The sequence below is a fragment of the Gorilla gorilla genome, chromosome 11 (assembly GCF_029281585.2).
Source record: "Gorilla gorilla gorilla isolate KB3781 chromosome 11, NHGRI_mGorGor1-v2.1_pri, whole genome shotgun sequence".
NCBI lineage: Eukaryota > Metazoa > Chordata > Mammalia > Primates > Hominidae > Gorilla > Gorilla gorilla.
The window spans coordinates 79,660,662-79,678,877 of record NC_073235.2 but is presented as its reverse complement, the minus strand read 5'-3'; the positions used below and the strand labels follow the sequence as shown (position 1 = coordinate 79,678,877).

At 44.0% G+C, this 18,216-nt stretch overlaps 1 protein-coding gene across 1 annotated transcript; it reads right to left on the bottom strand.

The window, feature by feature from the left end:
• Positions 1 to 10,291: 10,291 nt before the first annotated feature.
• LOC129532097 (keratin, type II cytoskeletal 8-like) lies at positions 10,292 to 10,861 on the bottom strand (the record flags this gene model as incomplete). Its single annotated transcript, XM_055380214.1, has 1 exon — positions 10,292 to 10,861. A coding segment is annotated over one exon (570 nt), but the record flags the coding sequence as incomplete, so codon positions are not given.
• Positions 10,862 to 18,216: the final 7,355 nt, after the last annotated feature.

The following is an 18,216-nucleotide window of genomic DNA, read 5'->3' as shown; positions in this document are numbered from 1 at the left end:
TACCACCACACCTGGCTAATTTTTATATATTTTTATTTGTTATTTTTTGAGTTGGAGTTTTGCTCTCGTTGCCCAGGCTGGATTGCAGTGGCGCGATCTCGGCTCACTGCAACCTCCGCCTCCCAGGTTCAAGTGATTCTCCTGCCTCAGCCTTCTGAGTAGCTGGGATTACAGGCACACGCCACCATGCCCAGCTAATTTTTTGTATTTTTAGTAGAGACAAGATTTCATCATGTTGGCCAGGCTAGTCTCAAAACTCCTGACCTCAGGTGATCCACCTGCCTCAGCCTGCCAAAGTGCAGGGATTACAGGTGTGAGCCACCACACCTGGCCCTGTTGCTTCTTTTTGATGTTTTCCTTTTTTGTCTTTATTTATTTATTTTTTCCTTTTTTTATTTTTTATTTTTTATTGATCATTCTTAGGTGTTTCTTGCAGAGGGGGATTTGGCAGGGTCACAGGACAATAGTGGAGGGAAGGTCAGCAGATAAACAAGTGAACAAAGTTCTCTGGTTTTCCTAGGCAGAGGACCTTGCGGCCTTCCGCAGTGTTTGTGTCCCTGGGTACTTGAGATTAGGGAGTGGTGATGACTCTTAACGAGCATGCTGCCTTCAAGCATCTGGTTAACAAAGCACATCTTGCACCGCCCTTAATCCATTCAACCCTGAGTGGATACAGCACATGTTTCAGAGAGCACAGGGTTGGGGGTAAGGTCACAGATCAACAGGATCCCAAGGCAGAAGAATTTTTCTTAGTACAGAACAAAATGAAGTCTCCCATGTCTACCTCTTTCTACACAGACACGGCAACCATCCGATTTCCCAATCTTTTCCCCACCTTTCTCCCCTTTCTATTCCACAAAACCGCCATTGTCTTCATGGCCCGTTCTCAATGAGCTGTTGGGTACACCTCCCAGACGGGGTGGTGGCAGGGCAGAGGGGCTCCTCACTTCCCAGTAGGGGCGGCCGGGCAGAGGCGCCCCTCACCTCCCAGACGGGGTGGCTGGCCGGGCGGGGGGCTGACCCCCCCCCACCTCCCTCCTGGACGGGTTGGGTGGTCGGGCGGGGGGCTGACCCCCCCACCTCGCTCCCGGACAGGGCGGCTGGCTGGGCGGGAGGGCTGACCCCCCCACCTCCCACCCAGACGGGGCGGCTGGCTGGGCGGGGGGCTGACCCCCCACCTCCCTCCCGGACGGGGCGGCTGGCCGGGCAGAGGGGCTCCTCACTTCCTAGTAGGGGTGGCCGGGCAGAGGCGCCCCTCACCTCCCGGACGGGGCGGCTGGCCGGGCGGGGGGCTGACCCCCCCACCTCCCTCCCGGATGGGGCGGCTGGCCGGGCAGAGGGGCTCCTCACTTCCCAGTAGGGGCGGCCGGGCAGAGGTGCCCCTCACCTCCCGGACGGGGCGGCTGGCCAGGCGGGGGGCTAACCCCCCCACCTCCCTCCCAGATGGGGCAGCTGGCCGGGCGGGGGGCTGACCCCCCCACCTCCCTCCCGGATGGGGCGGCTGGCCGGGTGGGGGGCTGACCCCCCCACCTCCCTCCCGGATGGGGCGGCTGGCCGGGCGGGGGGCTGACCCCCCCACCTCCCTCCCGGACGGGGCGGCTGGCCGGGCGTGGGGCTGACCCCCCCACCTCCCTCCCGGATGGAGCGGCTGGCCGGGCAGAGGGGCTCCTCACTTCCCAGTAGGGGTGGCCGGGCAGAGGCGCCCCTCACCTCCTGGACGGGGCGGCTGGCCGGGCGGGGGGCTGATCCCCCCACCTCCCTCCCGGACGGGGTGGCTGGCCGGGTGGGGGGCTGACCCCCCCACCTCCCTCCCGGACGAGGTGGCTGCCGGGCGGAGATGCTCCTCACTTCCCAGACGGGGTGGCTGCTGGGCGGAGGGGCTCCTCACTTCTCAGACGGGGCAGCTGCCGGGCGGAGGGGCTGCTCACTTCTCAGACGGGGCGGTTGCCAGGCAGAGGGTCTCCTCACTTCTCAGACGGGGCGGCCGGGCAGAGACGCTCCTCACATCCCGGACGGGGCGGCCGGGCAGAGACGCTCCTCACATCCCGGACGGGGCGGCAGGGCAGAGGTGCTCCCCACATCTCAGACGATGGGCGGCCGGGCAGAGACGTTCCTCACTTCCTAGATGGGATGGCGGCCGGGAAGAGGCACTCCTCACTTCCTAGATGGGATGGCGGCTGGGCAGAGACGCTCCTCACTTTCCAGACTGGGCAGCCAGGCAGAGGGGCCCTTTTTTGTCTTTATTAAGGACATTGGTTTTTCCCTTTAGTTCATCACTGCTTCCTTCTGGATCCTTCCCTTTTTTGTTTTCTCTCTCCTCTTGTTTCCATAAGGTTTTGTCACACTGAGGTATAGAACTTCCTGAGAAACTTTGTGAAATGCACCCATTGTTCTCCTACGAGTGGCCACTTTCCCTGGGAAAAGTATGAGGTGGTGTAAGTGCGTGAGAACTCTCAGGGAATTTGTACATGCCTCCTAGGAAGCTAAAGAAGAGGTTAGGCCTGATTAGTGTATTTGTTAAGATGACAAGATATATCACTTCCTTCTCCCAACACACACACACACACACACACACACACACACACACCCACCCACCCACCCACCACAGTTGAATGATTTAGAGACTGAGGAGGTAATTTGACACAAAAAGTATTAAGGAGTCATTCACAGGGACTTACGTTCTCTTTCAGACAAATCCCAATTTGGAAGTCTGAAAAGGCTGAAATCTTTTTAGTAGGTGCTTTACAAATGACTTTCACATAAAACTTTGATTAAATTAATTAGTTACACTTTTCTCTTACTAACTTGTCTTCTGTTATAAGAGTGTTGGCCATGACCCTTACAATGGGTAAGGAAAGGTGTCACACCTCCACTTTTTTCCCCATAAAATTGACCTTTTGAAGAGATCAGGACAAATGAATTTGTAGGATGCTTTACATTTTGGGTTTATTTGATTGTTTTCTGCAGGTGCGATTTAACTTGATTCTCTGTCTCCTTCATTTCCTATAAATTGGAAGGTTAAATCCAAACTCTTATTAACTTCAAATTAATCAGGTTGAGCAAGAGTATATCAGAGGTGATGATGTGTACTTTAGATTGTTGTGTCACATTACGCGGCACGCAATATCAGATTGTCCCGCTATTTGTGATGTTAAATTTCATCAAAGTGGTAAAACCCTCCTTTGTAATGAGAAGGTCATCTGTGAGGTGGTACTTTGGTCCCATGCAAATATTGGACCCCAAGACAACCTTTCCCATTATGTGTTAGCATTTTTGATCACCCTTGACTGAATTATTATTTCATTGGGGATGACAGAATGATGACTTTTCTAATTATATCATTTCTTCTACATTTATTAGCTAGCATTTGTAAACACACACACACACACACACACACACACAAAACATCTCTTCACCAACTGGGAATGAACTACAATTCCTCCTTAAAAGACAGGGTAGGTACTTTAATTACCAATTTTCAGAATAAGAAGTTAGTATAACAGTCACCTTCAAAGGTGGCAAATTATCTTTTTTCTCTCTCTCTCGTTGAGTATCACTATAGATTCATGGGTTTTTATTTATTCACTGTTTTATAATCAATTGCAGTCATTATTCCTTTTGATATTTAAATTGCCCCAAATTTGGCCTCTATGTCCTTTTGAATTCTCTGTCAGGTGCATTTGAATTTTATTAATCAAAACAAACTATATGGTGGAATTTAGGCAACATTTGGAAGAGATTTGGGGATGAGGAAAGGGACAGAGTGGCCTCTAAATAGGTAGGCTATCACTGCCAGCAAGATTGTCCTTGGAGTCAGCCATCGTAGGCACATCTCGACCTGGGAGTCTTTTCTTCCTTCACATTTAAGCCCCAGATTTACAAAAAAGCTCCATTGTTTTCCGTAATTAATTGGCAGTGGGAGACCAAAATTACTGTATGAATGTTTGGCTCATTTGTAAATTAAGGCCTGCTTATCTGTGTAGGAATGGTGAAGATAACTATAACCCAAATGTAATTCATTAAAGGGAAATACTCATCAGTAGCAATATCGGATATTAAATGAGGAAAATATGTTAGTATGTAGTGACATGAGACTTCTGACTGAGATGTGAGCAAGAAAACAGATCCACGGGACCCTCCACACACAGAAACTTAGCTGTCCTGTGCCTTGTTCGTTCGTGTCCTGCTGAGTTCACATTAACAAATGAATCCCAGAGCTTTGGGTTATCTTAGCTCACCCTGGGAGATCTATGTCTTAAGAAAATTTCTTGTGACAATAATACCTTAACCCAAAGCAAACATTTTCAAATGGTGGGAATAAGAGTCAGTGAAGCAAGTCAGTGGAAGAATTTGATTTTGGACAGAAACTCTTTCAGCAAGTCACACCATGATAGCTCCTTCCAATTCTGCTATACAGATCTCTGGCCCAGGCTGCAATCTTACAGCTATATGGCTGTAAACAAGGTAGAATGTAGAGATTAAATTACCTGAGCGACAGTTAGGAAATCTCCTTTCTTGTGGAAGCAAGGACTAATGCTTTCATATTGCTGTGAGTATAGTAATGCTCAAGAGATATTTAATGTGCGAAATTTAAATAACACTCTGGGCTGGGCTCAGTGGCTCATACCTGTAATCGCAGCACTTTGGGAGGCCGAGGCAAGAGGATCACTTGAGGTCAGGAGTTTGAGACCAGCCTGGCCAACATAGTGAAACCCTGTCTTTACTAAAAATACAAAAATTAGCTGGGTGTTATGGCACACACCTGTAGTCCCAGCTACTTGGGAGGCTGAAGCAGGAGAATCGCTTGAACCTGGGAGGTGGAGGTTACAGTGAGCCGAGATCGTGCCACTGCACTCCAGCCTGAGTGACACAGCAAGACTCCATCTCATAATAATAATAATAATAATTAAAAAATAACACTGTAAAGGCTTAAAGAATGCAAGACGTTTAAGGTTGCCTGTGTTTTCAATAACCTCTCAACCCCTTTTTGTTCTGTTTACTTAAATTCCCATTTAGATTTTAGAATACGTTTGCTTTATTTGCTGATTTTAATTTCTTTGTATTTTCCTTTCTTCTGGTTCATCTGGTCCTCTTGGTACTATTGCCTTAATTAATTTCTTGGGCTTTGGCATCATTTTTCTTCCCACTAACAACTTTTTAAATATATACTTCAGTTTTTGTAATCAAGGAAGTTTTGGTTTTCTTTAATAAGTAAATATGAAGGGGACACTGCTAAGCCTATGTCTTATACAAAGTTATACACAATCTTAGATGACAAATAATTTGAAAATCAAGGATCTAGATTTTCCAGGCTCAAGTATGATTCAGGTATTCCTCCTCCCCTGGATTATTGTAAGCAGAATCCCTCCCTAGCTGAGATTCTTTTTGTTACTCTTGTTTACCTTAGAGCTCTGTTCAAGTAAACAGTCTCTCTGTGTAAAAGGAATCTGGGTATGAGCTGCTAAAGAGTTACTTCTGCCCCCACATCATAAAATGGAAAAAAACATGTACCAAGTAAAATGCTATTTTATTTATTTTTTATTATTTATTTACTTGAGACAGAGTTTTGCTCTTGTCTCCCAGGCTAGAGTGCAGTGGCGCCATCTCGGCTCACTGCAACCTCTGCCTCCTGGGTTCAAGTGATTCTCCTGCCTCAGCCTCCCGAGTAGCCAGGATTACAGGCGCCCGTCACCACGCCCAGCTAATTTTTTGTATTTTTAGTAGAGACGGGGTTTCACCATGTTAGCCAGGATGGTCTCAGACTCCTGACCTCAGGTTATCCGCCTGCCTCAGCCTCCCAAAGTGCTGGGATTACAGGTGTGAGCCACCGCGCCCGACTATTTTTTATTTTTTTGAGACGGAGTCTCGCTCTGTCACCCAGGCTGCAGTGTAGTAGGATAATCTTGGCTTACTGCATACTCTGCCTCCCAGGTTCAAGTGCTTCTCGTGCCTCAGCCTCCCGGGTAGCTGGGATTACAGGTGCCCACCACCACACCCAGCTAATTTTTGCATTTTTAGTAGAGAACTGGGTTTCACCATATTGGCCAGGCTGGTCCCGACCTCCTGGCCTCAAGTGATCATTCTGTCTTGGCCTCCCAAAGTACTGAGATTACAGGAGTGAACCACTGCCCCTGGTCTCCAAGTAAAGTGCTTTTATTTGTAATTATTCAGCTAAGCAAACAAATATTCTGGTTACTATTACAGCATACATTAGACACGTTCTGCAGCCTCCAAAAGCTTTCATAAAAATTAGAATAAGAAGTCGGTATAGGAATAGACAGAGATGATTAAAAGGTTTTGGGATAGGCATCTTTTCCTGTATTCTTTTAAGAGGCTTTTTTTCTAGCTTTTATCTATTTTGTGGTAAAAATATATAATATTAAGTGTGCCATTTTAAGTATTTTAGAATTACAATTGTCATTAATTGTAGTCACAATATTGTCTAACTATCACTACTCTCTATTTCCAAAACCTTTCCATCACTGCAAACAGAAACTTTGTACCCACTAAGTAATAATTCTCCATTCTTTTTCTCTTAGCCCTAGTAACCTCTATTCTGCTTTCTGTTTCTACAAATTTGTCAGCAGTTTTAAAAAGATGAGCTTTGGCAGCTGTGTAGATGGGAAATGGCCTAAGGCAGGGTCCCCAACCCCTAGGCCATGAACCAGTATTGGTCCATGGCATGTTAGCAACCAAACTGCACAGCAGGAGGTTCATCTGTATTTGACTGAATTATTATTTCAGAGAGAGAGAGTGGAGCTTCATCTATATTTACAGTTGCTCCCCGTTGCTTGCATTACCACTGGAGCTCCGCCTCCTGTCAGATCAGCAGCAGCAGCAGTGGCATTAGATTCTCATAGGAGGCTGAACCTTATTGTGAACTGCACATGCAAGGGACCTAGGTTGCATGCTCCTTATGAGAATCTAATGCCTGATGATCTGTCACTGTCTCCCATCACCCCCATATGGGACGATCTAGTTGTAGGAAAACAAGCTCAGGGCTCCCACTGATTCTACATTAAGGTGATTTATGTAATTATTTCATTATATATTACAATATAATAATAGAAATAAAGTGCACAATAAATGTAGTGTGCTTGAATCGTCCTGATAACCATCCCCCCACCCACTGTCCCAGTCCATGGAAAGATTGTCTTTTATGAAACCCATCGCTGGTACCATAATGATTGGGGACTGTTGGCCTAAGGAATGCAAAGGAATGAAACTCTTCCTTCAGGTAATTGTAACAACATAATGTTTTGAAAACCATTCTTGTTAGTTTCTTTTTTGCTTTTCTCAGAGCCCAATCTTTGCTCTAGTTGGCAGACATGTTGATCAGGCTGGCAGAACTGGGATATGGAAAGGATACAAAAAGAAAATGTTACATGGTATTCAGCTTCTGAAAACAAAATAGTATTATGCATGTCAGTAGCCTTGCAAGCAAGCTGAGTTTTCCTTTTTTTTCTTTTCTTTTTTTTTTTTTTTTTTTTTTGAGGTCTCACCATGTTACCCAGGCTGCAGCCCATGTCGCCCAGGCTGCATGCCCAATCACAGCTCACTGTAGCCTTGACCTCCTGGGGTCAAGCTGTTCTCCCACCTCAGCCTCCTAAGTAGCTGGGACTACAGATGTGCACCACCACACTCAGCTAATTTTTTAAAATTATTATTTGCAGAGATGAGGTCTCACTATATTGCCCAGGCTGATCTTGGATTCCTGGGCTCAAGCGATCCTCCCTCCTCAGCCTCCCAAAGTGCTGGAATTATAGGCATGAGCCACCTCACCTGGCCACAAGCTGAGTTTTTATCTTAAGATATGATTTTTTTCTAAATTCCTTTTCCCCCTTTAATATATCACTTGCTGAATCAGAAGGGACCAACTCAAAGTTTTGTGTTATTGAGAGGATATTCTTCTGTTTATGTTAGCAAAGCCACAAGTCTTGCTGATCAATGGTAGAAAGAGGCCTGACACGGTGGCTCATACCTGGAATCTAAGCACTTTGGGAGGCCGAGGCAGGAGGATCACTTTAGCCCAGGAATTCGAGACCAGCCTGGGCAACATGATGAAATCCAATCTCTACAAAAAATACGAAAATTAGCTGGGTGTGGTGGTGCACGCCTGTAGTTCCAGCTACTCCGGAGGCTGAGGTGGGAGGATCCCTTGAGCAAGGGATCAAGGTTGCAGCAAGCCGTTATGGCACCACCGCACTCCAGCCTGGGTGACAAAGTGAGACCCTGTCACACACACACACACACACACACACACACACACTAGAGGGCAAATAGGCTAAGTATGCCTGCAAGTAACAAAAATACTGCAGATAATAGTAGCCTCAAGGTAAGAGTTTGTTTCTTTGCCATATTCCAGAATTCATTAAAATAACTGAAGTCTGCTGGGCATGTTAAATTTGCCTGCAAGTAACAAAAATACTACAGGATAATAGTAGCCTCAAGGTACAAGTTTGTTTCTTTGCCATATTCCAGAATTCATTAAAATAAGTGAAGTTGGCTGGGCACATTAAATTTGCCTGCAAGTAACAAAAACACTACAGGATAATAGTGGCCTCAAGGTAAAAGTTTGTTTCTCTGCCATATTCCAGAATTAATTAAAATAACTGAAGTTGGCCGGGCGCAGTGGCTCACGCCTATAATCCTAGCACTTTGGGAGGCCGAGGCGGGGGGATCACTTGAGGTCAGGAGTTCGAGACCAGCCTGGCCAACATGGTGAAACCCTGTCTCTACTAAAAATACAAAAATTAGCCAGGAGTGATGGTGCACGCCTGTAATCCCAGCTACCCGGGAGGCTGAGGCAGGAGAATTGCTGGAACCCGAGAGGCCGAGGCTGCAGTGAGCCGAGATTGTGCCACTGCACTCTAGCCTGGGTAACAGAGTGAGACTCTATCACAAAAAAAAAAAAAAAAGGAAAAAAAAGAGTAGGTTAGGCTTTGAGTACATCAAGAGGCTGGGAAATGGGTTTTGCTAGCTAAGAAAGTAACAAAGACATTTTCTCTTTTCTATAACTGTGGCTAAGACTAGTCCTGTCCTGTCTTTGCCATAAACTATGTGGGAAATGGCTTTCCTTCACAAAATGAGTCCCTAAAGAGAAGGGAGACTGATGGCCATCTCTGTCCATGTGGCCTGAAGAGACAGGAGGTAGGAATAAGGGGAGTCGAGCAAGGCCTTAACCAGACTCTAATGCGCAAGCTGGTCCTGTTGCCTTGGGAAGAATGTGGCTCTGGTGAGTAGCAGCAGGTAGAGGTGTATAATCTGGAATATGTGCAGCTCTGATGCCTTCCGTTTTAGAAAGGACTCTGCTTTGCTCTGGCCTTTAATTTATGCCACATAGGCACAGGGGCTACATAACATAGTGGTTTACAGCAAGGATTTGGGAACCAGACTGGCCAGATTTGAACTCCAGCACTATTCCTTGATACCTCTGAAACTTGGGACAAGTAACTTAGTCACTATGTATGAAAAGAGATAATAATACTAGTATCTTCCTCATACTACAAGACTACAAGATGTGGTCAAGACCAGAAATACATAAGCACTGTAAAAACAATGTAAAACCAAATGAAAATTTTTCATTTGTATCTTCCAAAAATAAAAAAATAGCTATTTGGGATTCTTGTCTACTTTGTCCCTGTAGTCCTATATGTTGTTTCTCTTATGTCAGATTTCTAACTAGTGGTTCTGTTTTGTTTTTTTACAAAATTTTAATAAGTTTTTATTTTTTTTTTTATTTTTATTTTTTGGCAGAGCTAGCTGAGGTTTTATTTTGGACAAAAACAAAAAAAAAAAAAAAAAAAAAAAAGCCAGGCATGGTGGCTCACGCCTGTAATCCCAGCATTTTGGGAGGCTGAGGCAGACCAATCATGAGGTCAGGAGTTCAAGACCAGCCTGGCCAATATGTTGAAACCCCATCTCTACTAAAAATACAAAAATTAGCTGGGCGTGGTGGCGTGCGCCTGTACTCCCAGCTACTTGGGAGGCTGAGGCAGAAGAATCACTTGAACCCAGGAGGCAGAGGTTGCAGTGAGCCGAGATCATGCCACTGCACTCCAGCATGGGCGACAGAGCGAGACTCCGTCTCAAAAAAAAAAAAAAAAAAAAGCAATTGAATTGTTTTGCAGCTGGAGGCATGGGGCAAAGGGGGTCCTCCGCGGTGGGCTGAGGGTTAGGGCTGAGCCTCGGGTGGGTTTCCTGTTCCCTGTGCTCCCCTGCACAGTGGCCTCCCTCCCGGGCTCTGGGGCAGCCGCAGGAGGGGCACGCTGGGAGGGGCTGCCGCAGCTGTTCACTTGCGCAGGACGTCAGAAGACTCGGACACCAGCTTCCCATTGCGGGTCTCTATCTTCTTCACAACCACGGCCCTGGTGGAGCTGCTGTGGCTGAAGGAGCTGGAGCCCACGCCAGAGCCAAAGCTGGAGCCCAGGCCGTAGCTGAGGCTGGGGCTTGTGAGGCCCCCATAGGCCGAGCTCAGACCACCTGCATAGCTGCTGGTGGTCTTCGTATGGATACTCATGTTCTGCATCCCAGACTCCAGCCGGCTGTCCTTGCCCTCCAGCAGCTTCCTGTAGGTGGCGATCTCCAAGTCCAGGGCCAGCTTGATGTTCATCAGCTCCTGGTACTCATGCAACTGCCATGCCATGTCTTGCTTGGCCCGCTGCAGGGCGGCCTCCAGCTCGGACAGCTTGGCGTTGGCATCCTTAATGGCCAGCTCCCCACGCTGCTCAGCATCTGCGACGGCGGCCTCCAGGGAAGCCTTCTGGCCTTTGAGACCCTCAATCTCAGCCTGGAGCCAGCTGATGTTCCGGTTCATCTTGGAGATCTCAGTCTTTGTATGCCGCAGGTCATCACTGTGTTTTTTTTTTTTTTGAGATGGAGTCTCGCTCTGTTGCCCAGGCTGGAGTGCAATGGTGCAATTTCAGCTCACTGCAACCTCCACCTCCCAGGTTCAAGTGATTCTCTGGCCTCAGCCTCCCAAGTAGCAGAGATTACAGGCACCTGCCACCACGCCCGGATATATTATTATTATTTTTGAGATGGAGTCTTGCTCTGCTGCACAGGCTGGAGTGCAGTGGCATAATCTCAGCTCACTGCAACCTCCGCCTCCTAGGTTCAAGAGATTCTCCTGTCTCAGCCTCCTGAGTAGCTGGGATTACAGGCACACGCCACCATGCCCAGCTAATTTTTATATTTTTAATAGAGATGGGGTTTTGCCATGTTGGCCAGGCTGGTCTCGAACTCCTGACCTCAGGTGTTCTGCCTGCCTCGGCCTCCTGAAGTGCTGGGATTACAGGCGTAAGCCACCGTGCCCAGCCTTTTTTTGTATTTTTAGTAGAGATGGGGTTTCACCATGTTGGCCAGCCTGGTCTCGAACTCCTGACCTCAAGTGATCTGCCTGCCCCAGCCTCCCAAAGTGCTGGGATTACAGGCATGAACCACCGCACCCAGCTTGTTTTCCTTTTTGAAAAACACAGGCAAACAATCTTCATTTGGTAGGATTAACCATGCTGAATTTACAATAACACATTTCTGGCCTTGTTTACATCCTGTAGCTTATTTGTAGAGCATACTAACTAGCATATGTTGTGTGTTTACTTCAAGCTTATAATATCAGCTGTGAATTTTGTTCAGTTCAATACTATCATAGTCTTTTAAAGATATAAAGATATATTATCTTAAACATTATAGGGTATACAAGTAAAGCCAGAGTAATTTCTTTCAGTCCAAATTTCTTCAATTTTTTTTTTTTTTTTTTTGAGATGGAGTCTCACTCTATGGCCCAGGCTAGTGTGCAGTGGCATGATCTCAGCTCACTGAAATCTCCGCCTCTTGGTTCAAGCAATTCTCATGTGTCAACCTCCCAAGTAGCTGGAACTACAGGCACCCAACACCACACCTGGCTAATTTTTTTTTTCCTTTTTTTTTTTTCTTTTTTGAGACGGAGTCTCACACTCTCTCCCGGGCTAGAGTGCAATGGCATGATCTCAGCTCACTGCAAGCTCTGCCTCCCAAGTTCACACCATTCTCCTGCCTCAGCCTCTCGAGTAGCTGGGATTATAGGTGCACACCACCACACCCGACTAATTTTTGTATTTTTAGTAGAGATGGGGTTTCACTGTGTTGGCCAGACTGGTCTCAGATTCCTGCCCTCATGATCCGCCCACCTCGGCCTCCTAAAGTGTTGGGATTACAGGTGTGAGCCACCGTGCCCGGCATTTTTTGTATTTCAGTAAAGACAGGGTTTCACCATGTTGGCCTGGCTAGCCTCGAACTCCTGAGCTCAGGCAATCCTCCTGCCTTGGCTTCTCAAAGTGCTGGGATTAATTTTTATTATTTTAATTATCTACATGTTGTAACTGTGTTCCTACTATACTTTTTCCAGCAGATTATTTCTTGGTGAAATGTCCCTTAAATCAGATATGAACCATGTGAAAATAATCATTATAAATATTCTAATATGCAGTTATTTATTTTTTAAAAATATGGGTACATAGTAGGTGTACTGATTTAGATTTAAAGCAATTTTAGTTCTGGAAATATGTTATTCCTCTATTCATACTATTTTAAATTTGAACTTGTCTTAAGCATTAACTGTTATTAGGTATGAGACAATTGCAAAAGCTGAAAATACTATTATTAAATAATAAAGCAATAAAAATGTTTTTTGTTGGGGGGAGAGGAGAAGGAAAGTTCAAATACACCTAGTCAGGGACCCAAGCATCCTAATAAAAAATCATTTAGCATCGAGTCTCTCAGAGTGTGCTCACATGTTCAGAACATTCAAAACACTTGATTCCATGTATCTGAGGGAGAGTTATCACACATTTTGATCCTCCAAATTGAAATAATATTTTATATTTTTTTTGAGACAGAGTCTCACTCTGTTGCCCAGGCTGGAGTGGAGTGGCGCAATCTTGGCTCACTGCAACCTCCATCTCCCAGGTTCAAGCAATTCTCCTGCCTCAGCCTCCTGAGTAGCTGGGACGACAGGTGCATGCCGCTATGCCTGACTAATTTTTATATTTTTAGTAGAGACAGGATTTCACCATATTGGCCAGGCTGGTCTCGGACACCTGACCTCAAGTGATCTACCCACCTCGGCCTCCCAAAGTGCTAGGATTACAGGCGTCAGCCACTGTGCTGGCCTCAAATGGAAACTTTGAGTTTTTTCTCCTTTTGGCTGACAAATGACTTTGATTTATCAGTTTTGAAATTACACATTCCTTAATCTAGAGCTAATAAGTAACAAACTGACCCCATGGTATAACTTGAAATTAGGACTGTATCATATAACAGATATCATATTATCAGTTAATCTGAGTTAAGTTTCTAAAATTTAGAAAACTGACTTTCTTTCAATGAGTACTGCTATTTACTGAAGGGTAAAATAAGAGTTACATGGTGTAGTTGATGGAGTGTGTTAGCACACCTCCAGCAGGTGGGTGCCTACTGCTGCACTGAATCAGAGCCTCCAATGCCCCTGGGTTTCCCATTTGCCTCTCATGAAGCGTTTTAGGTTGATTAATTCCAGGATAGGCACTAATATCATTGTTCCCAGTAATCTAGCAACATAAAGCCTTGTAAACCAAGACCTTAGACATTTCCATGAAGTCTTTTCAAGTGCTGCTTTCTACTTGCTGGCTGTCATAGATCATTGCAGCTCTACAGGCAATCTTTGGAGTATATTTCCAGCCATTTTAGTCTCAGCTCTTTTTTTTTTTTTTTTTTTTTTTAAGACTAGTGAAATACAATAGTCAGATGAGGGGAAAGAGTAGGACAAGGAGGTTGATCTGTAACTGACTGTGACCCATCAACTGAGGTAACTCACTTCCTTCGGACCAGCCTCAGCTCTTTTTGTAAGTAAGGAATAGAAATCTACCCACATTAGTTCAAATAAAGGAGATGGGGATATACAATAATTTTGGTAATTAAAATCAAATACTGTCAGCCTTCATGAGAAATAAGCCTGTACACTGAAGCTGTCAGGGACCAAGAAATCTGTATTCTCCCTTTTTTTGTCTTCCTGGGGCCAACTGGTGTCTCCTTTTCCTTTGTCTTAGCACATTTACTCCATTTTCTTCTTTCATTTAGTTGGCAGATTGAGGCACTGTTTTTAAAATGGCAAACAGACTGCAAGTCTTTGTGACCCTTTAGCATAACTACCTTCAGGCTTTAGGTATCTGTTTAAAATCTTGAGAAAGAGGGACAGCGGGAGAAGGAGACTGGGAGAGTGGAGGAAGATGGAGAGAATATGATTTCATGTGGGAAAGCCAGTAACGGACTTCGTTTTACTTCAAGTATCTATCTTTGATTCAGTCAGCCTTGGTTGTAGGGCTGTTAAATGTTAAAGATCAATCTTGTTCATCAACAACAAAGAAATGAAAGATAAAAAACAATCATTACATTTTTACACTCCCTGATATTTTCTCTTAGAAGGTTGGCTGGATTTTGTGATATTCAGTTGGCAAGAGCTTAAAATAAACAATTTGGCGGAGCAATATTGCAATGTGGATGGAGTTGAGAAATAGACTATCACTTTCTCATACTATGTGCCTGTTTCTATGTGTATCTTTTTCTTCATTTTCACTAATCAAATATAAGCATTGAATTTCTAATTATAGTCCTAGATCTGCTAGAGAGGCATTTGATAAACCAAAACTTTTGAAAATATTTAGAACTTTCAAAAGGATCAAAACCTCATTAGTGGTGATGAGAGTGTTTTAAAGCTCATAGGGGTTTTATAGCTTCATTTAGTTCAATTCCATAATTTTACAGATAAATGAAGAACAGACAAGGGAAGTAAGTGATGCAAGGCCACACAGCTCACTGGAGATGGAGCTGGACTCCACTTTCTGTCATTATGTTTCTTAATTCACTGTCATTATGCTTCTAATTAAAAAATACTACTTAGCAAACAATTCACATTAACAGAAGGGATAATTAATATCTAGTAAAGTTATTAAAGGTTTTTCTCTCTTGATATGTGATCATTTTAACAAATTAGTACTAGATTGACATGTAACCTTGACTGTATTGCTTATTCTCTAGGGATCTCCAGTTCTTTTGATTTACTATAATTCCCTTTACAATAATGAAGTTCCATGCCTGATTGGATTACCAGAAAGGATTCTACCCCTCAGGCGTTTCAATTAGTTCATTGTTGCTGTGATTATATTTTTCTCCTCTCTATGTATTATTTATGAAATTTTATTATAATAGAATTTAAAATATTAGACCTCGAGGAAACCTTAGGAATTACATAGTCCAGAACTCCCTCATTAACTTATACCATATTTTATTTTATTCTTCTAATTATTGATAAACTACGGAGGTGGCAAAAAGGAATAAAAAGAATCTGGGACGATGAATATGAAGCACTTTCTGGATGACTACTTTTGACCTCTGAGGAGAAAATGAAACTCAAATGAGGCCTCATCTTTGTCAATGAAGGCTTATTTACTTATACCATAATTATTTCTTGACTATTTTTACAGAATAGATTTTTGTTTTAACTTGCATTAACCGAATCATAATATTCACAGATATAAAATAAGAAAGTGGCCATGTTTATGTTTTTATTGCAGGAAATAAAACCAAGTTCTAGGTCATTCTCCTATATTGATAATTAGTAGAGCATAAAATATACATAGACATTAAATATGTCATTGATGTTAAGGTTTTTCTACAAGAGAAAGTCTCTTGCAGAAAATCTCATAGAAAGATCTTAAGTTTTATGATACATTTTGAACATTATCTATAATATATTCATTAAATATTTACAGTGCTCTCATGAACAAAGCACCATCTCAGATATAAGGAATAGGTGTTCTGAAGTCCTCAAGCCTAAAGTTCTCTGTCAAACATTTTGGTTTTGTTTATGTTTTAGTGATGACACACCTTTAAGAACTGAAAGGAGCTTTACAGCATAATGATGGAAAGGACAGAAACTAGGCTACTTTTACTTGCCAAGAACATCACATTCTAGCCAATACATTTTTTTACATGATAGTGTGAGCCAAGTCCCAGGTGTCATTAAAGTATCCCTTAATGTGTGGAGCAAAGATTGTTTCTAAAAATTGTTCAAAGAGCCAAATTCCTAAATAGTAAAAGATTTTAAAAGTATATATAAAAGTAGATATCTAAAATTTAAAAAATTTCTTCTCATTCCTTTAAAAACCTATTTCTATTTCTCAGGTAAGAACAGCACAGCCTTCTTCCCATTCCTGGCTCTCTATCAATTTCAGTATTAGATTCTGTGCTATTTCCTGTGCTGTGAGTTTGAATTTCTAAGCAACAAAGATGAACAAGGTAGGAACAGTGTGTCTTCCCATTTTCATCTATATGTAAAAGGTAGGAAGTGAGACTGCGCACAGTGGCTCATGCCTGTAATCCCAGCACTTTGGGAGGCCGAGGTAGGTGGATCACCTGAGGTCAGGAGTTTGAGACCAGCCTGGCCAACATGGCGAAACCGCGAATCTACTAAAAATACAAAAAATTAGCTGGGCGTGGTGGCAGGCGCCTATAATTCCAGCTACTCAGAAGGCTGAGACAGGAGAAATGCTTGAACCTGGGAGGCGGAGGTTGCAGTGAGCCAAGATCGTGCCATTGCACTCCAGACTGGGTGACAAGAGTGAAACTCTGTCTCAAAATAAATAAATAAATAAATAAATAAATAAAGTAATCCCAGCACTTTGGGAGGCCGAGGCAGGTGGATCACGAGGTCAGGAGTTCAAGACTAGCCTGGCCAACATGGTGAAACCCTGTCTCTACTGAAAATACAAAAATTAGGCCGGGCGCGGTGGCTCACGCCTGTAATCCCAGCACTTTGGGAGGTCGAGGCAGGTGGATCACGAGGTCAGGAAATCGAGACCATCCTGGCTAACATGGTGAAACCCCGTCTCTACTAAAAAATAGAAAAAAATTGGCCAGGCGTGGTGGCAGGCACCTGTAGTCCCAACTACTTGGGAGACTGAGGCAGGAGAATGGCGTGAACCCGGGAAGCGGAGCTTGCAGTGAGCCAAGATGATGCCACTGCACTCCAGCCTGGGCTACAGAGCGAGACTCTGTCTCAAAAAAAAAAAAAGAAGGTAAGAGGTGGTGTGGAAACTTAGATTAGATTAAGAGCCCACTAGCTGCCAAAAGTGTTTACATACATTGTTTCAATTACTTACTTTATAGACCACAGGTAGGCTTATTAACTCCACTAAGAGACCAGGACACTCTGGGTAAGAGAAGTGAAGTAATTTGCCTAAGATCATATGGCTAATAAAAGACTGGAAGAGAATGCTGGGTCTGGCCAGAGACAGAGATTGTGGGAGATAAACATCTCACTCTGTAAGCAACTAACCTGTGGTGTTTTTATTTATTTATTACTGATACGTATTAATTATTCATATTTATGAGGTACAATGTGATGTTTTGATCCATGTATATCTTGTATAATGATCAAATCAGGGTACTTAAGATATTTTTCACCTTAAACATTTACCATTTTTTTGTGATGAGAACATTCAAAAACCTGTCTTCTAGCTATCCTCAAACATACATTATTGTTAATGCTAGTCTCCCTACTATGCAATAGAATACCAGAACTTATTCCTCATATCTAACTGAAGCTTTGTACTTGTTGACCAATCTCTTCCCCTTCTGGCCTTGTCCGTCTTCTTCTTTCTCTTCTTTTTTTATAGAGAGATGGGGTCTTACTATGTTGCCCAGGCTGGAGTACAGTGATGTAATCATAGCTCACTGCAGCCTTGAACTCCTGGGCTCAGGGATCCTCCTACCTCATCCTCAGCTGGGACTATAGGTGCCTGCCACCACACCTGGCCTCCTTTTATTTTCTATTTAATTTTTAGTAAAATTCTCCAAATGGAGTTGCCACTGCTTAAGATGGCAATGCTGGGCACCTGTAGAGGAGCTGCTTTCTCTTCTGGTGACCTTGAATAAGTCTTATAGATTTATTATTGTGCCCTTTTCCTGTTTGGTTCTTTCAATTAATGGACAATTCTTTTAAGACTCAGAACTGAAAGTCAGGTGCCATGGCTCATGCCTGTAATCACACCACTTTGGGAGGCTGAGGTGGGTGGATTGCCTAAGCTCAGGAGTTTGAGACCAGCCTGGGCAACATGGCGAAATCCTGTCTCTACTAAAAATACAAAAAATTAGCTGGGTGTGGTGGTGAGTGCCTGTAATCCCAGTTACTCGGAGGCTGAG